Consider the following 22,534-nt stretch of genomic DNA (forward strand, 5'->3'; position numbering starts at 1 on the left):
CCACTTGTTTTCGACAGAAAAATCTAACCGCGTTTACGAATGCTAGCGCCAACATGGTGGCGGCGTAGCCATATCGAAAAGTAGTACCACCTCGTTGCTACCTTTTGCACGCTGGGAGTCTGACTTCCCGCGAGTGTTGTGCTAATTGTTCGAAAATCGGTGTACTCGCAGCTCCGGGATATCGCGAGCGCAGAAATTTTTGGAAATTCCCGGCGCCCCGGTGCGTTTCGGACGCGCGTAGGAATCCCGTACCGTCACCCATAACCTCCTTTCGTGTTATTGGAGTAGATACGGACTAAAGTTGTGTGTCAGATGTGTCCATCATTTCGGATTATTCAAAAAGTTTGGTGGCTTTCTACCATTACGGAATCGCGTTAGCGGCATAGTGACTACTCTATTATGTGTTTGCTTCGCTGTGCGTGCGTGTCTAGCGTGAAAAATGACGGAAAGCGTCGGCTGCTTCGTGTAACGGCGGGGTGTTGGCAACGATTGCCCGTGCTAGATCGCAGCCGTTTTTCTTAACATGGCTGCGACGCAGGCCGAAAAGCAACAAAATGACGTGAATAGTGACAAGCCGCAGCCGGAGCAGCATCTGAACGTGCGGAACTCGCTGTTGCAAAATGGGACTGATAAGAGTGGCGTACGCAGCAGTGGTAGTAGTGTAGCGCTCGCGAAAAGCAAAAGCACCGGCGGCGCGAAGGCTCACGCCGCCGTCGAGATGAGTCAGTATCGGCACCAGGACGGGGGCACCGGCGGTGGCGGCGCCGTCGGCGTGCCCGGCGAACAGCCGCCGCCGCACGGCGAGCCCGAGATGGGGCCGATCGGTGGGGAGCCGGGCGGTTATCCGGGCGCGCACCCCGAGGGCCCGCCGCCCACCGACGGCCAGCATTACGCGTACGGTTTCAACCCTGCCGACGGCGGCATGCACGCGTTCGCGCACCGCCAGGGCGGCTACGGCCCGCCGAAGATGCCGTTCCCGCCGCAGCAGCCGCAACCGCCGCGCGTGGTATCGGGACAGACTATTTCGCAGGCCACCGGCCCCACGCCGACGCTCAATCAGTTGCTTCAGAGCTCCAACCCGCCGATGCGGTACTACGAGCCGCCGTACAACCAGGGATGGCTGTCGCAGAAACCGTACGGTGCTACGGGCCCGCCTGGAGGGCCCTCATATCGGAATCAAGCTGTAAGTCGACCGCACTGCCCCTTTTTTCATCCCAATTTTTTTTTAAATAATCAAATGAAAAAAATCATAAATGTACTTACGAAATCAAAAATTCATGTAACACTAATTCCGGATTTTCTGTAACGGCGCACAACACTTGTGAATAAACGACGACGAGAATCCGAACATCTGTAGCCGGTATATTTAATGCAGCAGGCGAAACAATAGACGTATCGACGGCAACAAATGTACTCGTTGGATAATTAACGAACGCAATTCGCTTATTTACGGTCTCCGCAATAATAGTAGACACACACACAGGGTCAAGGACGCTGGCGCGGCGTGCGCTTTTTTGTTTTCGTTTTTCTTGCCGATTTTATATTGCAATTACTTTCGTTTTATTTATGCGTCATGCTCTCGTATTGGTGTATGTGTGTGTGTGTGCGTACCCATGTGCGAATGCTCGGTATCTCACGTGTACACATAATTTACGCGCGATAATTACGCACGCTTTTTATGTTTCGCAATGCGCTGGCCGAAAATCAGCTCTTTTGTTTTGTTTAATTGAGTTTGGAGTGAGTGTGGAAAAAGTGTAATATTCGAGTTATTGCACGCATAAATAAATCGTCGGCTTTCTCCTGTCAGCGTTGATGTGTGTTGTCGGACGGTCTGCAAAGCCTGCTAAGTGGTTCTTGTTTGAAAATAAAAAATTATTTCCACTTTGTTTATTTATGCGAGCCATCACACAATGCAGTTTTAATTCGAAAGTAATTGTGTTAGTTTCATTTTGTTGAAATTGTACGCAAATGAATCGAAATTGGGTTGTGGCGCACGCAAATCGATGGCCAAAAATGCGTTTTGCTGTGCAGCAGCCACCACCAACGCCGCCGATTAAAAAATCAGGTCGAGTGTGACGCCCGGGGCATTTCTCTCTCTATACGCGGTCCGAAATTTTACTCACACGCGGTCAAAAACAGTGGGCCGGAGCGGAAAAAAAATGCGCGCGTGTTTATTGATGAGCAGGTCATCCATTCAACACACACACACACACACACACACAGCGTGCTTTTTTTTTCCTTCGTTCTTTCAGTGCACTACTATGGCACGATAGGATTAAACGGGATGGCTTGTGGTGTGCGGTTCATTCAAGCCATTCCGTTTGACCGATATAGTAGAAATAATTATAAGGTTGAGGGTTGCCTTCCAGGGCCCGCAGGGTAATCGATATGATGAATATCAGACGCGGATATGTGTAATTCGTGTTTTCGCAATCGGCGAATAATTGATTGAGGCTGATGGATTAGACTAGTTTACACAATCGCAAACCGATTTAATTACTACTGCAGAGGCATGCCGCAGCAGGTTTTCGATTGATTAGTGCTTTGTGTTCGCCCCGCGCGCGCGTCGTCTCTAATCGACGTGTGTGCACAGAGATCGCGACGTCGATATGCTAATGACGGCCTGTGCTTCCGCTTCCGTGCGGCGCCCACTTGGCATATGACCAATGCTGCGATGCATCGCGGTCATTTATTTACAACCCAGACGGAAAGTGTCTCACACACACACACACATGCAGGAATACAGTGCGGACGCACGCATTCCTATATATTTTTAATTGCATAAAAAGCGTAGTTAAACATGCAAGGACCGTCCTTGAACTTGAACCGCGTTTGCTCACACACAAACAAAACGGAGTACTGCTGCCGCCCGCCCACTTTACTTTGTTATTATGCAATCAGCTGACGGGCCGTGACGTCAAACATTCGCCGGGTTTACGTCGTGCATGCGAGAGCCAACCGGCAGGACATACAAGTGCACGCGCGTATAAGTGTACAACTGTGCGATGCCCGCCCGCCAGCAGCACGTGTAAAGAGTTTGGGGGGTGGCTGCTGCTGGATGTGTGGTGGTTGTGTGGGTGCGAATGTTGTCGTAAACGCCGGCAGCGGCGCGGGTTGGATAGGTTTGGTGGTGCGGGTGGCGGCGCATTTACGAGATACCTTTACAATCCCGCCACAGCCGTTGCCACTGCCGCCGCCGCCGCCGTCGCTTGGGTGATGCATGTGCCTTCGATTTCAGCCCCGGGTTGAACTTGACGTGGGCGAAGACGAAAGTTTTTGCATCAGTTACCAAGTTCCACGCGCGCACTGCGATTCTCTGTTTGTGAAAAGGCACACATTGTGACAAAGTTGGCTGCTGGCAAGTACAAGCAGACACGCAACAAACGGGCGACTTGAAATGTTTTCGCCGAAGAACACTGAACGACGGAACTTTGGTGGAGTTGCACGCGCGATAGACATCGCAGTGATAAGTGGCTTCCTTTCGGCTGCGGGTGAGGAGCATTTCGCGTACATGCAACTCGGCGTTATTTTAACGATAGCGGGGAATGGAAGTTTTCGCATTTGCATGTGCTCCACATGTAAATATTGTCGTAAAGTTGCACTCGGGAGATTCCCACCAGTGCCCGCGTCACGAACATATCACGAGCTGTCATACGCGGACGAGCCTCCATTTCAATATCAGATCTATCTAGGCAGCTAGGGGCGCCCACCACCCGCCACTCTCACACATTTCTTTATCGATTTTACTATGTATACTACGATGCATAGCACACACAATTCACTTTCGTTTTGATGCTCGTACGAGGATTTTACGCAGAAGCCGCACGTGAGATGTGTGCGAAACACCTGAAAATGCTAAACACATCATCATTTTCATCTCACACTTTGATACTTCATAAACGCCAACTTGTCGTCATGTGAATAGTTTACGTTTAATACGAGTACATATCACTGCTGCTGGAGCGTGTAGCGTGTGAACTACAGGTGTAGTTGGTACGGAAGTTGGATTTACTCTTGAATGAGTATTTACTTGATTTATAATATCGGTCGTGCTCGTGCCACTGCTGCTGCTGCTACTACAAAAGCGAAGCACGTGGAAGACGGCGAAACACTTTGGAACATTGGAACGCATACGAACAGAGCAGCCCGCTTTGGGTCGCGTATCCGATGAGCCATTTACTTACCACACTTACACACACACACACGTGGTGCTGGCACAGCCGGTCGACTCCGATGATTATTTGAGCAAAAGCAAATGCATCCGGGTGTTGGTGTGTGTGTGTGTGTGCGATGTGGGGCAGGTCAGTGAGAGTGAGAGACACCCATTGTCATTCCGCGTGTGACCCCTCCGGGGTCCTTGTGCGCCGACGAGTCTCCTCTCTCGCGCCCGACCTCATAAATACTAATTTATTGACTACCTGATGCTTATCTGCGCCTTTTGTTTTAATTGCGCTCTTCATGGCCTACTTTAGGAATCAGTTATTTACTTGTGTTGTTTTGATTGTTGCAGATGCCCGGTGGTGGATACAGTGGAGGACCAGCTCCGAGTCCTGGCTACGGTGAAGGTAGAGGCGGGTGGCCGGGCCCGCCTGGGCAACATGGGCCTGGGAGTCCTGGCCCACCGCCTTCCTCGGTGCCGGTAAGTCAACCCTCGCCGCAACCCTCACAGCCCAGTCATTCGCCTGGGCCTGGATTACCGCCGAGTCCTTCGCATCAACCTCCTACGAATCAACATCAGGTAATATCTTATTTCTGGCAGCAGAAAAACAATTTTTGTTCGTGTCCTTTTTTTTTGTCTGTGTAGGGTTTTCCAAATCGGCCATCACAGCCAACAACTCCTAATGCCCATGGGCCCGATCAAGCGGTAAGTTGTAACTTTTTCTCTACTCTATCCAATCGAGGGAAGGAAAAAAACCGGGTACACAATGGGAAATTCATGTTTAATCATCGTGTTCGATCGCACGTTTTGAGCTACGACAATGACGACAACCGGCAACGTTTTGCAGAGTCGTTGCTCGAGGCGTTAAATGTAAATAAACAAATCGATGCGATTGAATCGAGCCGGCGTGCGGTGTTCATCCGCCGCCGCCTTTGTTCGCCTCGCATCGCATGCAAAATTCGTAATCATCGCCGCGTCAGCGTTTTACACGTGTACACGATGCTCCTCTGCGAGAGAGTTTCGTGAGCACGCGTCGCTCATCCATCTCAATTTGCTAGGCCCCGACGCCGCCCGCGCACAGTTCGCTCATCAATCGATTTCGTATTACGCGTGTTTCCTGCGCGGCGACGCTTGCGAGTTTAAATTGTAGCACCGCGCCGAAACAATCCAACTTTCGCTTTCAATCAGCTCCTACGCCACGCTCTGCCTCATTTAATTTGAATTATAGATTCAAATCGATCGACGCGCACACTTAATAACATCACAACTTGGTATTTACTTGGTTCGCGCGCTCGGTAATCTAGTAAGACTTGTTATACTTGCAAACAAACAAGTAAAAGTCAAGCGTCAAGATCAATGAGTATTGGCTCTCGATTCAAGACTGTGGTGTTGGTGCAGCTCGTGGAGAAATTGCATAATCGTGAATAATTAGACCGCTCTTGACCTGCGGTAAATGTCGTGCAGCGCGCGGGCACACTCACACACAAACACACGCATTACACAATACAATGCATATTGCACACATTGCATTATTGAGTAAAGTTACCACCGCGCGTTTCGCTCTCCACGCGCCTCGCATGTTGACTGTGTGATTAATCATGAATAAGTTCGAGTGATTTAATCACTCTGTCTGCGAGAGTCGGCGCCCGCGTCAACATTGTTACGATTATCATTCGATTAAACACAAAACACGCGGGAATTGTTTATGATTTAATAAGCGTGCACTAATTGCAAGTACATTTGCGCGCGTTTTACCTGTTGAGGATGTGTGCGTGTGTGTGTGTGTTGGACGACGTGCAGGCTCGCAAACCATTCAAGTATGTCATCAATGATTCATGCGCCGTCTAAATATAGCAATTATCGATTCATATTATTATGTACGTCTCCGATATTGGATTTCGCGCGATATCGGCCTGCAATGACACTTTGTTGTCTGCGTCTCGAAATGTAAAGTGTATAACGGTTACGAATTGCAATTGCGCATATTTCCACGGTGCTGCAAGCGGCGATATCGGAGGCGGCGTTATATTTTATTCGAGCCGGCGCTCGTTTCGAGCTGCTTTTATGGCGCTTTCCGCGGCAGACGCCGCAATAAAGGCGCTATTCCGCTCGACTTTTACGGCGTGCGCTCTGTTTTTGCAGCGGATAGCCTACTCCAGAGAAATAATTTAGTAAAGCAGTCGTCGCACAGCAAACGATGACTGAGCGACGGCGGTGGCGGCCGCCGGTACCGGTCATTGTAGCCGATCAAGATTTAATTGCACGTGCTTCTAATCTGCGCTGACCCATCTGGCGAGCGCAATTCCCTCGGCTTTATTATCTGACGGCGGCACAATAGCCGGCAATGAATTCACAATTAGCGCTTCCAGGCTGTTTTGTGTGTGCGCGCGCGCGATTTTCGCTCCATTGACTGATTGATTGATTGTTTAATTAATTATCTACGCTGTGCATCGGCATTTGTGATTTCGCGATCGATTGTTATGATTATGATAAGCAGCAGTAGTAGTAGTAGGGGATTTAATAAAATTTAAAAAAGAATAGAGGAATGATGGTATAATGGAGAAGCGGATAGGTAAAGTGTGTTCTTTATAGAGATGTAGCTCGAGTTTGAGTTTACACGTTTACAGTGTAGCGCTAAAACAATATATTACGGCAAACGGGCTGCCCTGCTAGCAGCGCGCTGGCAGTTTGCATTCGGCGCGCCTGGCATGTATTATGTTTGCGCGATATAAATGCAGCTTCATGCTGTTCCATTCCCCGGCACGCCAGTCGCCGTCGCTGGCAATTCCGCACGGCGCACGCAATGTGCCTGTGCCTGCCTGCCTGCCTCGTCGACGCGGTCGTTCGATAGCCTACTCGTTTGGTGCGCGCTCGCTCGCTTCCACATTCCGGCCGCGCGCGCGGTCGTCCTCGCTACGTGCGGCAGGCTATGGCGTTCTCCCCTCGGTTGCCAGCTCGTCGCCGGCTTGGGCTTTGCCGGCAGCGGCGCACGCGGTATTGATTGAACTCGACGCTGGCGCGGCAACGTGGCATGCTACAGTACACTGCACTGCATTTAGAGCCGGGCTGTACGTGTACGTGGCTGGCTGTACGCCGCCTGTACGTCGTGTTGCATTAGCGGCGCGCCATCCGTCCCACTCGCTCGCTCATCGCCTGCTTGCGAGCGCGCCGTGAGTGGTTTGCCCGCCGTTGGTTGCGTTTTCGCTCTGGCGTACAGGCTCGCGCTTTGTTTGCCGAGCCAGTCAGCCAGGACGTGGACATTCTCCACTCGACTATATTCCTCCAATGCCCCTCCATTTATCATTCTCGGAACCTTTGTCTGCTATGCTGCTGCTGCTGCCTCTGCCCGGCCTCTCGCTGCCGTGGCTTCGACTTCGCTCATGCCATCGCCGCTTCAATGATAAATTCATTTTAAAATGCATTTCTTCATACCGAAAATCGTTTGCCTATTATTGATCAAATTTCCATAAAAATCCCAGAGTTGTGTTTTGACTAGGGGGGCCGTTCGGGGCTTCCGTCTGACAATGGGAACGTCACTCGGCTGGTCGTCGTTGCATTGTTAATTAATTAACTTTGCCGGATGTCTTAAAGTCTCCTACTCGCTCAGTCGCTTAGCAGGTGGTCTCTTCCTTTCGGCCCGTGCACGCAGATTGCCACGATATCGACGGGCCGCTTTTACTACTTCGCCGCTGTTATCGAAAAATTATCTCTGCTTTTTGTTCGCCGCGCGCGCAGAATGATGAATCTTCCTTTCAAACCATCGCGCAGCGCAATGCGAACATTGTTTTTTATGCGGATTAATATTTTACGTTTTATCCGGCACGAAATCCATCAATAACAACATGATTGCCGCCGCGCGCGCTCGTAAATAGGGCGAGCGGGCGCGGATGAATGATATCAAATGCAACGCATGCACACACATAAAGAGAGGAGATTGTGCGCTGACGAGTGGCGAAACTAGTAATACTACTAGCTGCACATTGCATAGAGAAGATCCTGTTGCTGGGAGAGTGGTTCTCGCAATGTTTGTGAACTTGAATTTACATTTGCGATTTGTAAAGCGGGCAAACGGCAACCCACCCCACGCGCCAGCCACGGCATACCACCCTCCTCCACGCCGGGGGTTTTAAGGTCAGGGTTAGCCATGCAGGCGAATGCAAACGCGAGGCCATCAATGAAACAACCCGAAGCCGAAGAAGAAGGCAGGCAGGCAGGCGGAGGAAGGAGAAAATGGCACTGTGAGCCGCCGGTCGGGGGATGCTTGGATACTGCTTGGGACACGGGAAGGGCCGAGGGCTACCCGTACACACATAGCACCACTCGGGTGCTTTTGTGCACGCGGCTGTTCCGATCGCACATCATGTGCACGCCGTGGAGAGGAGAACTCGGTAGGGTTGTGCGAGAGGGTAGCGTTTGCCTTCTTTTTTTTCCTGCCCTCTCGCTTCGAATGATGTGTATGGCCCTATTTCGGCGACAAGCGACGGTTCGGTGACACAATTGAGGTCGTTTTTTACGCTTTTTTGCGCTGTACGCGTGCATTGATACGTCCCGATGGGAGATTGCGCACGTTTTTCTGAATAGGCCAAACTGTTCGATTGCAGGCGCGCTGTAATTTCAGCGCTACAAAGTAATTACGTATGGACTCGTACGAGTACGAGTGGATTGAATTTAATTGAGCGTCCGTTTAAATTATGCAATTAACGAGCGTACGATGGCCTGTGTGATTGAATAGAAAATTACTCAATGTGGAATTACTGTCAGCCAGGAGTTCTAATGCGGCAACATAATGAGAGCTTTAAAGCTCTTTTACAACGGATTATTCTCAAAATTTCATTGCACGAAATCAAGTACAGTTTTTTTTTTTTGGTATTTCAATGCCGGCGGTAGCACTTAATTCTGTGTGCGCAAGTTCTTGAACACATCCACTTTCAAGTTCAAGGATATTTGAATGTAGTTGCAGGCGAATTTGAGACGGCGGCGGCGGCGGTGACGACGACGACGGGCGTTATTTATAGCGTATCGCATACGCCGCTACAACCACACATGCGAGGAGAGACGCGCGCGTGTTGCGCTCATTCGCATTCCGAAGCAAAAGAGTATCAGAAATCGGCTGATCAGCTGATCAATACATCTTCAAAGGGATCCACACACTCTCTCGCGTCTGCTTACGCTGCGGCTATGAATAATGCATTCGTCTGGCTTGGCGCGCGCACACGCTGTAGTAGTAATTTGTTTGTTTATACACTTTATACGGACGGGTGTATCAGCTGATGGCGCCGGCGACGCGACGCTCCAGTTGGTAGTGTACGCTGTGTATATGTGCGCTTTTGTGTGTACATTGCATTTCTGCACGGACGATGCGAGAAGATGCAGGAAACCACCAATCCGCCGCATGCGACGTGAGGTGCGCGCGCCAAGCTCTCTGCAAACTCACGTTTCCCGGGTTAACTGTAAAATCATTTCCCTTTCATGTGCGATGTGCGCGCACTGGCGCACTACACTTTGGTATGTTACCTCTCCAGTCATAAACTCGTCGTTAATTTACTCGCGCGGTGCAAGTTTGTAACGCGCTTAAACAATTTATGCCGCGCTCGGAACTTTTGCTTATCGAGTAATTTGTTGAGCATTGTTTCGTCGTGTGCTCATTGTAGCGATCTATCATTCGGGATAACGCCAGGTATACTCTATATCGACATCGATTGCGTCGCAATAACTTCAAAGCTCCGCATGCAATATTCAAACGCTTCGTACACAATGTAAAATCGTCGATCCACGATGAATGATGAATGACGCCGGGCGAGCGCCGGCACGATTCCGATATTCGCACCCACACTCGCGGCTCACACACCGTGATCAACTGGAACAAAACGCACGCGATGGTGCCGTATTTATGCGTTCACGAGAGAGTTTATATAAGCTCGCAATGCGGAAGGTGCACTCTATGTGGAGAGGAGAGGAGTAGCAACAGTCGTAAATCGTCGTCATTGAATGGCTCGCGCCCGCGCCGCCGACATTCAAGCATTGCTGCTTCTGTTACATATACCCGACCAACACCACCACCAACACTTCTTCTTCCCTGTGTGTTTAGGCATCCCGCGCGCGCTTCGACGCTGGTTTACATTAAGATCGGGTGCTATTGAACTGGCTGGCGGGGCCAGATGACGGCTTGGGTTGAAAATAAATTGGCGTCTCTCGGACCTACCCTAATGTTCAGTTCTAATCTGGGTCAATCTTTTAACGTAGTAGTACGCACGTGCTTTACAGTCGCGGGAATTTGCTTAGAGAGATGTGTTTGGGCGCACTAGTAAGCGTTTTCACCAACAACTTTGGTATTTAATGTTGTTGCGCACAGCTGTTTGGAGTCATCCACCGAAGACCTACATAAAAAAGTTGGTGTTTTGCATACCATGTATGATGATTGTAGCGAAAGGGGAGAAAATGCGCGGTGGTTGTGTGCGGTATGTCGGGAAGGCAAGTGCCATCGACCACCTGCTGGGTTTTATGAATGAATTTATATTTTGCATTTCGTATAAAAGTCAACTAGAGTTTATCCTCGGAATAGTTTTGTGCGATATAGGGCTTTTTTCGAATTGAATTTCACGCGTTTGATTTATTTTAACAAGTGCAATTTGTCCTATCCGCTCCGCTTGACAAATGACTCGTCCTTTGACAACGCGTTCGGATTATATATTTTTTATTTATTTTTATTATCCCGCGCAGCGTCCGTGAAGTCCATCCGAAGAAATAATAATAATCGTAAACGTTTCGAAAAGAGCTCGCGCTGGTCGCTCGCTGCGGCGAAGGAAAACCAAAAACCACATCGTTGCAAGTCTCGACGCTCGTTGCGTACTCGTTACGTGCTGCGCTGCATATTATTGTTGCTGCATGCCATACTATGCCGCATGCATGACTCGCTGGTTGTTGGTTCTCGGCTCGTCGCAGCAGCAGCAGCGCACTCGATTGCTGCCCGTTCGTTCGTCGGAGGTTTTTTTCCAGCGGTGCGCGTCCGCTCGTTTCGTTTCATAATAGCCTGGCGCGTTCGGTTTTTTGGAGAGTTGTGTGCGCGGGCTGCGACTTGGCAACTGCGCATGCTGGCGCTGGTCGGCTAGGTGCGGTCGAACGAATGGAGGAACCGAACACCAACCGAACCCCACGGTCTCGTCCCTTGCTGCCGCGCGCGCTTGCCAGCCATACAGCGTACGCGTCCGCTATCCTTGTTGACTGTGTGCGCGTGAGGCGATACGCGCTCGCATCGTGCCGAGCGTTGCGCGTTGTGTGCGCGCTGCTTGGTTCGCTCCGGTCTTCCACCGGCGTTGTGCGCTCGCTCGCTCGCTGCTGCGCGCCACAGTTCCACAGTGTGTGCGCCTGTTATTTCTCTCGCATAGCCTACCGCTCGCCTTACGGCGGCGGCGTTTCTTCGCACACGGCGCGCCCGCAAAGCATGGAAAATTATCGAAAGCATTCGCGTTATCACTTCAAATACAAGGCGCTCTAAGGAAAAGTCGCGGTTGTGTATCGTATGTGCCGGTTGTGTGATTACTTTGCGCCAGCCCCCCGCGTGTTTGATTAGTTCAGTGTGCAACCGAAAATTGTCGAAAATATAAACTTTAACAAGGAGGGACACGATGTGCCATGTGTGTGGTTTTGTGCGTTCGTGACTGACTGACTGATTACACGCCGCCACCAGGGGCAAGGATTTGCGTGTGCATCACGCGCGGCGCATGTGTATGTGTGTGCATGTGTGCGTTGCGTGCGGCTCTTCGAAATATCCCGCCAACGCTGTGTGCCTGCCCGTCGACGGCGTAGCCGTGGCCGCACGACTTCCTCCACCGGTTCGCGGCTTACCTGGCCGGGAATAAACCGGCCCGCTTCGACGTCGACGTTGTTGTTGGCCGCGGTGCGCTGCTGGCGCGCGCTCAGGATTGGATACTGCTCGCCGGCAACCGGTATGTGTTTGTGGTGGTCGTTCTCTCCGCGAACTAAGCTCGTCTCCAGAGCCGACGCGAAACCGCAGCAGATGTGGCATGTGCATTTATTAAATTGTTTGTTCGCCGGCTAGGCACCAGGGGGGTTTCCACTAGAGTTCAGCGCTAATAAATATGGCAACGCAGCCAGGGAACAACAAGCGATTGATTCGTTTATTGCTCGATGATTTACATATTTGTGTAAACAAATAGTAAATTTTCGCTACGCGCGTTAAATTTAAATTTTAATACGCCCATTAATATGCATGCACTTTCCATTTATTATTTACTACGAATCCGAAAAGCATGAATTAAAAATGATAAATATCAGCAATTCAAGGTCGGCGGTCCCGGTTATTTTCGGAATTGTGACATAATATTTAATATATCAGTATCATCATCAGCCAGCCTTGGCCAAGAAATTTCGATGATCGAGAAATAAGTTTTTTGCTCGAGTGTGGGATGTCAAGTTCATTGTGATATGTGTTGATGGCGATGCGTTCGTTGTTTGTTTACATTCAGTAAGTAAAATGTGTGTGGAAGTCGTAATAACGACTCGGGAGACATTCAAATGTATTGCGAGAGATCGCGTGCGTTTACGGTCCATTGTTGCGGCATTAACTCGAAATCCACGGATTGTTTCCGAGTTTTATCTCCTCGTGCTGCCTCTGCGCTCAATTTATTGCTGGAACGTGATTTCTTATTCCTGCATTCAGGAAAAGTTCTAACTTGTTTTTGGTTTTTGCGCATTACCGCCGAAGATAACTCTCGCACACAAACGTCCTTGTCCCCATTAAGGTCGGCTTTGTAATGGCCATTTAAATTTCTGAATATAGGTAACCTGTTTGTCTGCATCAATCCATTCGCTGCATCGCCACACGCATGTTGTGTGTACACATCGCTCCTTTTTGGTACACCGGGAAGTTTACCGTTTTATACACGCTCTGGAATTGCGAAATGTGATTTTATTTATTCACTTTGTCACTTTGAGCCGATGATGACTTTTTATTCGGTTTGTTTTTTTATTCGGTCAGCTTTCATTCGAATCCTGCGCGTCGTTGTTGTAAATTCATGAACTGCAACGCAGCATGATGTAACAATGGAAAATTTACAGCTGAACGCCGAGAATAAAAAAATAAACAGCCGACGATAACACAGCACTTGCATGAATGAAAACTACTTAAATAAATATGGGCATGCAGTGGGAGTTTGTGAATTAATTTTGGTGTTTGCTTTGATTGCAGGACTTAAGCGGTGGAAACAGCAATGATAGTTCGGGAGGACCGGCTCCTGGTACGCCGAATTCGCAGGGGATGAGGCCGACGCCCTCCCCTACGGGTTCGACAGGTTCCAGGTCCATGTCTCCAGCAGTAGGTGAGTGTGTGCGTGTGTGCGCTGATTTGCGTGCCACGTGTGTCACGTGGATTTGATGATTTCCCTCAGCTGCAACCACGTGTCGTCTCTTCCCATTGACGCGGATGTGTTCGATAAAATGCGGGTCTCTCTCCTCAACATTGACCTACATTTTACTACGAACATTCCGGATTTTACCCTAACCCATGCCGGCGCGCCGCGTGAGAATACAACTCGGGGCCACCCCCGCGCGTCGCCAACCAGCCACCCACTCACCCACACAGCCGTGCGCGGTTTTACGATGGCAATGTGCGCCGCCTGTGATGCTGATGTGGTTGTGGGTGGTGTCGGTGGTGGTGTCGGCTGGCTGCCAGCCACCCAAAACGAAGACACGAGTCCGGCGTTTATCCTGTCGGCGGTGCAGTTTTAGTGTCTACCGTCTGCCTGGCAGCAGCCTGCCGGTGGCCGCGTTAAGCCGCCCCCGATCCCTATTTATTCCCCAAACCTACATCCGCTATGTCCTCGTATTAAATAATAAAATAATACTACGTCGTACGTCTTTGGCGCCGCCGGCACGTGGGATTTTACTGTCACTTGCATTTCATTGACGCGCGCCGATGTAATGTTTCTATATTTGTTTGTTTTTGTTCTACATTGCTGCAAGTAACACTTCGGGTATATAATTTATGCACGCGGGCTTTCCTGCGTGCTGTACGAGCGCAAAAGTTTCGATAGTAAACGAGCGGTTTACGTGCGCACATTTTTTATTTTATTTTCGAGGTGATAAATTCTCTCCATTCATAGTTTTTTTTGTTTGTTGTTTTTATTTTGTGTATCTGTTTGTAATCGGTGCGTGAATTATGGCACTATTGGCAGCGCGCGATTGGAAAAGATCAGAAATTGCTTCTGTTGCAAACGCTTTTTGGTTTATTAACCGGCAAGGAGCGGCTGGATCGCATATCGATCGCCAGCAAGGCACGGATGCCTACAATGCACGGAAATATTATGGCTACGAGGAACGGCGTCGTGCCGCCGACGCTGCCGCCGCCCGCTGCCACGTCGCGCGATCGAACGCCGCGCTTGCAACTGTCACCTCTCGCAGCCGCTCGCGCTGTTATTTCATTTTATTTCGAGTCGTAGCGTTTATTTTTATGCGCCGATTCGATTTCTATTTCTCTGCGCCCCGTTTTAGAAGCGTGTCTTTTATGGGGGCGATTTTGATTGTTAACGACGACAAACCAGCGAGGGGCGAAATCGTATTTTATTTAATTATTAACGCGCGCTTAAGTGTAGCATTAATAATTGAATAATTTGTGTGTGGCGATTTGCAGGACAACAAAACATTCCGATGCCTCCGCGTCCATCAAGTGGTCAATCAGATGGTAGTGGATCGACACGAATAAGCCATTCTCCGATGGCGACTCAAGGCAGTTACCCACCGCCACATATGCACGGCGCGTACAAGGGCCACCCCGGCATGCAGCCGTCGTCTGGGCAGCAGCAAATGCCGATCTACCAGCCGAATACGCAGTACCCGCCTGCCGCATATGCGGCACGGCCTGTTTACCCCAACCAGGGCTACGGCCCACCGGCGTCGCAGCCGCCGCCGAACAATAGTATGCCCCCGCAGCCGGTGGTCTTCCCGAACCGCGGCGTGCCCAATCACAGTCCGCAATTTCCGCCGTACCAGCAGCCATGGCCTGGTGGGCCGCCGGTGAGTGCCGGCAATCATCTGGCCGCGCCGGGCAAGGGCGGCAGCGGACCACCGCCGCCTGCTGGTGCGCCCAACTCGCCCTCGTCGGGCCCACAGCGCCCGCCGCACTACCTCAAGCAGCATTTACACAACAAGATGGGCTTCGGCGGCACGCCGCCGTCGTCGATGCCGCCCAGCCCTAGCCCGCCGACCAATTATCACATGGGCCCACCACCGGTCGGCCATCACCTCAGCGGCATGGGTCCGCCGCCCAGTATGGGCCCGCCTAACATGCCGCCGGCGACCAGCCCGCTTTTACAAAATAACCATCCGCATGACGGTGGGCCGATGCCACCGCCTGCCTCTACGCCCAACTCGCATCATCCGCTCTCCGCTGGCCCGCCGCCACACGAGATGATGGACAACGGCATCACGACGACTGCCGGTGGTGGTATGGGCACACATGTGACCTCAGCCGCCGGTGGTTCGGTGACATCCGTCGTCACCACTGGTCCCGATGGCACGCCGATTGACGAGGGTTCACAGCAGTCGACCCTCTCCAACGCTTCTGCGGGTAATGATTCTAGCTATTCCTTTGTGCCGGCATCGCCAACTAACGGCCCTTCGTTTCGTGCAGCGTCCGGCGAGGATCCGCAGTGCACGACGCCCAAGTCCCGCAAGAACGACATGGGCCACTACAGCCATCCCACGACGCCTCAGAGTACCGTGCCTTCTCCAGGTGCCGCGAGCATGAACTCGATGCACGAAGAATACGAGATCAGCAGTCCCAGCTGGCCACGCACCCCTGCAAGTCCAGTAAGTATCATTCTACCGCTCGAACACAATCTGAACGATTCGAAAATCAACATAACACCAACAGAAACAATCAATTTGAACACCGAACACGCAAACGAAAACACGGCCAAACAAAAGCACTTCGCGCTACATTATAAATAAATGTGTGTTTGCTAACCATTCGATGGTTATTTACAGGTATTTAACACTCATCAGCCACCTCAGGAAACCTACCGTTCAAAGGTTTATATAAATAAATTACTGTTATTGATGTTAACCGCTTACCACTTACTAACGCTGGGAAATGTGTATCGATCCTAAATGGGCTATAACTCAAAATTAATCAACATTAAAACTTTCACGTTTCAAAATAAGCCCTTCAGAGTAGTATTAGCATGTTAGGATTGCGCTCACTACGCTTATAATAATTCTAAAGTGCACTTGCATGTCGTCGCTTTCAATGGCAAGCCAGCTAACATCTAATGCTTTACAGAAAACGGATAGTCTCGGCAAGTTGTATGAAATGGACGACAATCCGGATCGCCGAGGATGGCTAGACAAGCTGCTCGCCTTTATGGAGGAGCGCCGCACACCGATCACAACGTGTCCGACGATCTCGAAGAACCCGCTCGATCTCTTCCGGCTGTACATGTTTGTGAAGGATCGCGGTGGTTTCATGGAGGTAAATAAAACAGTTTGACATTTGAAAGAGTGAGCTCACTGTTTGGGGTTTTCTTGCGTGCTTCTAGGTGACAAAGAACAAGACGTGGAAGGATATCGCTGGTATGTTGGGTATTGGTGCGTCGTCGAGTGCCGCCTATACTTTGCGTAAACACTACACCAAAAATCTTCTCGCCTATGAATGTCAGTTTGATCGGGGTGGTATTGACCCACAACCGATTATCAATCAGGTAGAGAGCACATCGAAGAAGAAGAGCGCCAAGGCGGCCTCTGTGCCGTCACCTGGCTCGTCCAACTCGCAAGACAGCTTTCCCGCTCAAGGCTCGGGCGGTGCGTCAATGGACGGTTACGGTAGCTATGGTTATCCGCCCGGTAGTAATCCAGAATACAATACTCCTCAGCAACGGCCGTCATCACAAGCCAACGCTCCATCTCCACATGGAGGTTCTGCAGGTTCTAATCATTTGGGTAATGCTGCGCCATCGGGGCCTACTCCGGTTGCTGGTGCCGCTGACAATGTGAGCGTCTCGAATCCATTCGATGATGTTTCACCGAGTCCGCCTCCGAGGGGAGGTCCTTTCCCGGGCGGTGCACACCCGCCCTTCCCGACAGGCACACCGCCGCGGCCGCCCGGCCAGAATTACCCTGGCCAGGCGGGCAGTTACAACCAATACCCGCCACCTAGCCCTGGCCAGGGTGGGCCGGGGGCACCGCCAGATCAGTATTCGCCGTATCCGGGTGGGCAGAACTATCCGCAAACGCGACCCGTCTACCCTCCATACTCTACAGATTCCAATGCCCCACCGGCTAGCCCCAACAGCAGTCAGCCGGGCGCACCACCTCAGGGTGGCCCACCTGATGCATACAGTCGTTATAACATGAATGCCGCGCCTACATCTGGCGGCTATCCACCGCGACCTGCGTTTACTGGTGGACCAAATCAACCGCCGGCAACACATGGTGGTCCTCCGCCTTCGGGTCCACCGCCGCAACCGCCCGCTACTGGCGCCTATCCACCTCAACAGGATTACTATCGTCCTGATCAACCGACGTCTAGTCCGGGCGCATATCCCGGTGGTCCACCGTCTAACAAATCTATGCCGCCACCTCGACGACATCCAGATTTCGCTAAGGATCAACCGCCACCAGGTGGCTTTCCACCGGGCCCTTATGGTCCACCTCAAAGACCGCCGATATATGGTACGTATTAAGCTTCTTGCAAAACAACCATCGGTGTATTTTATCACTTACACTTGTTTTTTTCTTCTGCCGGTATCGTAGGTGGATGGTCCAATAACAACCAATTCCGAGGACCATACCCTGCCAACTCGACAGGCCCAGGTGGTCCGGGTCCAGCTCCCGGCCAGCCGTGGAATCAAGGACAGCGTCCGATACGCCCGCCGAACCAGTGGGACCCCTACACTCCAAATCAAACGATTTTACCCCCACCGCAGGGACCTCAACAATGGTCACCTATGCCAACACCTGGCGTGGGTCAAAGTTCGCCTCTGCGACCACCGATGGGCCCAAGACCAGGGAAACCGTTTAATATGATGCCACCTTCAGGAGGCAAGGGTATGCCTAGCCCATCACCCACTCCCGGACCGTACCCGCAAGGGCAAGTACCCAAAAGGGAGATTACCTTCCCGCCCGATAGCGTGGAAGCTACACAGCCGGTGCTGTATCGGCGTAAACGGTTATGTCGTGCGGACGTCGGTCCCTGCGACGCTTGGAGGATCATTATGTGCTTACGATCGGGTCTGCTCGCCGAGAGCGTCTTTGCCTTGGATGTGTTGACGGTATTGTTGTACGATGATTCGGCGATCAGTTATTTCGGCCTCACACAATGGCCTGGCCTTCTCGACTTGCTGCTTGAACACTTCCGCAAAACCCTAACGGATATGTTTGACGTACCTTGCCCTACAACGGCGGTCAAAGCGGTGGAGGACGAGGAAGTTGATCTGGGTGCGGTAGTAACGCCGCTGGATACCACGAGGCGAACAGTTGTCCTTCATAAGGTGAACAACTACACAATGGCGAGTCGCAAGGGCCTACAGGTAAAGATAGTCGAGAAAGACGAGGAAATCTTTATCTGGGACCATCACAGAAAGTGGGACTGTAAGGGCGATGTCGCGGGTATAAATTTGTTGGATGAAATCTCTACGGATCCTTGGTATCTAACCGCCGAGCACATTCTGCCGACTTTCCAGGCGGAGTTCGGGCGCATTCCGTTTAATCGCATCCTCGAATCCAACCAGCAAACGAACAAAGAAGTTGATCCTCTGGCGATCGACAACCAGAAACCGGGTGAGGCTGGCGAGGTGAAAATAAAGGACGAGCCGTTGGACCTGCACTCGCAGACGGTGGACTCGGTGGTCAGCAAATCTGCACAGTGCAAATCGCCGCCGGCCGAAGTGATTCCGACTAATAAACCGTGTGACAAAAAACGTAGGACAAAAACAATAAGTGATGTGATATCTCGAATTAAGAAAGACACGCCCGAGGAAATGGAAGCCGATGCGGATGTTAAGCCGGATAAAGAGGAGGAGAAACATTCGCCGCCGACGGAAGGCGAGAATAAGACGAAAGTGGAGGTGGGTGCGGCACCGGTTGACGCAAAGGACAGTGAAACGGTGAACTGCAACGAGCAGTCGAACGATGATGACGCCGCAAAGGTGGCAAGTGTAGATCTGAACATGAACAGCAGTGTAAACGGTGAAGGTGAGGAAAGCGCTGTAAAAGAGGACGCGTTGTCTAAATTTAAGGTGCGCGATATCGCTGGCAAGTTGAAACGTCGTCGAATGTCCGACTACGAGGACGAAGCGTATACGCGCGACGACGCCAGTCTGGCGCTGCTCACCGAGAGCCAGGACTGCATCGCTAAGCGCTGCGTCTGTATCTCGAACATTCTCAGAAGTCTCACCTTTGTGCCGGGCAACGAGATGGAGTTCAGCAAAAGCGTCGTCTTTTTAGGCATGGTCGGTAAACTCTTGTTGCTGCACCACGATCATCCAATTAGGGCACAAAAAACGAGAAATTACGATAGAGAGGTACTAATATATGACTTATTGTGTTTTTTTCGGTGTTGCTAAGTTTTATCGTTTCAGGAGGACGCAGATTTTGCCGATTCGTGCAGCAGCTTACAGGGTGAAAGCGAGTGGTGGTGGGACTTCTTGCTGCAGATAAGGGAAAACGTACTCGTGTGCGTGGCGAATATCGCCGGCCAGATTGATTTGGACTTGTACCCTGAAGAGGTAGCGCGGCCATTCCTTGATGGTCTGCTACATTGGGCGATTTGTCCCTCAGCCCAGGGTCAAGACCCCTTCCCATCTGTGGGTCCTTCGTCGCTACTCTCGCCGCAGCGGTTAGCTTTGGAGGCGCTGTGTAAACTCTGCGTGACAAACAGCAACGTTGACTTAGTGATCGCCACACCACCCTTCTCACGACTCGAGCGGTTATGCGCCGTGCTCACCAAGCACCTTTGCCGCTCCGAGGATCAGGTGCTGCGCGAGTTCTCCATCAATCTGCTTCATTACCTGGCAGCGGCCGACAGCAGTATGGCCCGCGTCGTCGCTATGCAGCAGCCGTGCGTCTCCCTGTTGGTGGCGTTCATCGAACAAGCCGAACAGAGTGCGCTCGGCGTCGCCAACCAGCACGGCATCTCAGCGCTGCGCGAGAACCCCGACTCAATGGGCACCAGCTTGGATATGCTGCGACGCGCCGCTTCGACGCTGGTATTCCTCGCCGAGCACGCCGACAATCGGCCGCTACTCGTGCAGCAGGAGTCGCGCCTGCTAGCGCTCGTCATGAGCCAGATCCTCGACCAGCAGGTGGCTCTGCTACTCTCTAAAGTGCTCTACAAAATATCCCATAGCTAATCTTTCCCTTGTAGGTGTTACGAAAATTGATATACTGTACAGAATAATTGATCCTAAGCTAACTAAATTAAGAGACTCGTGTACAGAACCTTCCCTGTATAGACTGTGACTGCGGACTTTTATTATCATAATTTCACGACGGACAGTGCGCGAGCGGGGAGCGTGGACCGTGGACTACAAAAAAAAAAAACTAGTGGCGCATCTCGGGCCGTCGCCTCCCGGCCGGCGGCGACGGCACAGTAGTTAAGCAAAGAAACAAACATGAGGTACATGATATACGCGTCCGCACATTTTATTTTAATAAAGCATCATACAACCATACACGCCTACACGTGATTGAACGATTTGCAAGAAATTTGAGACGCGCGAACGAAACTAGCAACAACCATCAAACACCCAGAAAGTATCTCCCAACAACAACGCATACACGAAATGTAATCCATGTACCATTTTGTAAATTAAGGAAGTCTTTTTTGGAAATGTTTAACATCCATGTTACTTATGTATTTATTTTTTATTATAATTTTTATTTTTTATTATTTTTGACGGTGGATGATGGTTAGACCTGACCGGACTGAGGGAGCGGCCGATGTCGCGTGGTGGCCAACCTGCCATTGGGATATGATAATTATATATATTACATAAATATATAGATAACAAAACAGATAAAGAAAAACACACAACACACACAATATACGATTATGTGAAGAAGTACACGTTTCGGTTGAGTATGTGCTGTATACCCTCTGTAAGTTGAAGCTGCACACGTAAAAATATTGATAGTTTTGTATGATGAAGGAGAGGCGGTGTGTGTTTTAGGCGATTTATCAAATTGTAAATTAAATACGAAAATGGCGATACGATGATGAAGTGGCGGATGGTGATGATTAGTTAGAGACGAGATATCTATGTATAAAAATGTTTTTCGACGCTCTGAGTTGTATCATATTTAATGAAATTTTAAGATAGCGAGGGGGTATAATCACATATGAACTACAATTCGCATACTTGGTTGGTCGGCGCACAAGTTCGACGAAAGGCAAACTATTATACTGCTATAAACATTAATAAATCGAGGGAATAAAACTGAAGAACATGGAGACATTTTAATACTTACGACGAATTGGCGACGATGATGATGACGATGACGATGCTGAAAGTTGTTCCTCCCAACTCTCGTAACCACAAGACTGAAATACTGCTGGATCTAGTTACTTACTAAATTGCTGCTAAATGCGAAGCGCAGGATCATACCGGGCGGGCGAAGTACGAATTCATGTTAATTACAAAATGTGACATGCGATACCAACTCACTCACTCTCACCAGAAGCGTCATAATTATAAACAAACAAAAAATAGTCTTGTGTACAATGTCTGGTTACTGTTTCTACCCGCAATTCGGTTGTTTCTTTGCGTTCTCGTTAGTGCGACCACCACAAACTCCTCGACGACTCGGTTTCCATAAACATTTGCTATTTTAGTTGGCGGAGTTTCGCGTTCTCACGACGACGACGACGACGTGGTTTTCTTTTGTATTAATTGTGCGAATGCTTTATATATAAAAAACAAACAAACAAAATATATATGTCTCATAATGATTAAATAAATGTACAAAGGAAGTACGGAAAAAATAATACTAATACTTGCAAACGACTATGGTGTTTTTTATACAAAATGCGGAGTGGAGTTTCGTTTTCGGACCGAAGGCGCGATTAGTGAAAACAAATGTTTTATATAATGCGGTCTCGGTGTCGCGCTATTTCTCACACCCCGGAACATTTATTTTAGTGGTAGCTAAGAGAGAGATGGTGGCACGTTGATGTGTGCAAGACACAAATGAGCAAAACTTGCTATAAAATAGATGCAGTCGAATTCTAGAGACTCAAAGCGTAGTTTAAAATATGTGGTGATATTTTTCTGGCTGTAGGTATAATCCATCTTATGTACTATGATTGCATTAATTATGTAAGTTAAGTAAAGACAAGATGCTAAATAAATTTCGATCTTTTAC

The 22,534-nt window shown here is 50.2% G+C and overlaps 1 protein-coding gene across 4 annotated transcripts; it reads left to right on the forward strand.

Annotated features, from left to right (window-relative positions):
• Positions 1 to 28: 28 nt before the first annotated feature.
• Positions 29 to 22,520, forward strand: osa (trithorax group protein osa). 4 transcript variants are annotated; one of them, XM_065310228.1, is made up of 11 exons: positions 29 to 1,183; positions 4,511 to 4,738; positions 4,805 to 4,864; positions 13,368 to 13,497; positions 14,808 to 15,743; positions 15,807 to 15,985; positions 16,163 to 16,207; positions 16,458 to 16,646; positions 16,714 to 17,845; positions 17,927 to 19,695; positions 19,756 to 22,520. In XM_065310228.1, the coding sequence occupies exons 1-11, from the start codon at positions 524 to 526 to the stop codon at positions 20,521 to 20,523; spliced, it is 6,096 nt and encodes a 2,031-aa protein (XP_065166300.1). In that variant the 5' UTR covers positions 29 to 523; the 3' UTR covers positions 20,524 to 22,520. The 4 variants fall into 4 exon arrangements, with proteins under 4 accessions (XP_065166300.1, XP_065166301.1, XP_065166299.1 ...); XM_065310227.1 differs by having other exon boundaries at positions 31 to 1,183; positions 19,753 to 22,520; XM_065310229.1 differs by lacking the exon at positions 16,163 to 16,207 and having other exon boundaries at positions 30 to 1,183; positions 19,753 to 22,520.
• Positions 22,521 to 22,534: the final 14 nt, after the last annotated feature.

This window comes from Atheta coriaria, unplaced genomic scaffold (genome assembly GCF_025399875.1).
Source record: "Atheta coriaria isolate IRGN ID8LTWV9N9 unplaced genomic scaffold, Caltech_Dcor_3.1 hic_scaffold_8_pilon, whole genome shotgun sequence".
In the NCBI taxonomy this organism is placed as follows: Eukaryota; Metazoa; Arthropoda; class Insecta; order Coleoptera; family Staphylinidae; genus Dalotia; species Dalotia coriaria.

Coding starts and splice junctions, on each gene's coding strand:
- osa (XM_065310227.1), top strand. CDS start 524: ATGGCTGCGACGCAGGCCGAAAAGCAACAAAATGACGTGAATAGTGAC. Junction 4,739..4,804: donor CTCCTACGAATCAACATCAG/GTAATATCTTAT, acceptor TTGTCTGTGTAG/GGTTTTCCAAATCGGCCATC. Junction 19,696..19,752: donor CGAGAAATTACGATAGAGAG/GTACTAATATAT, acceptor TTATCGTTTCAG/GAGGACGCAGATTTTGCCGA.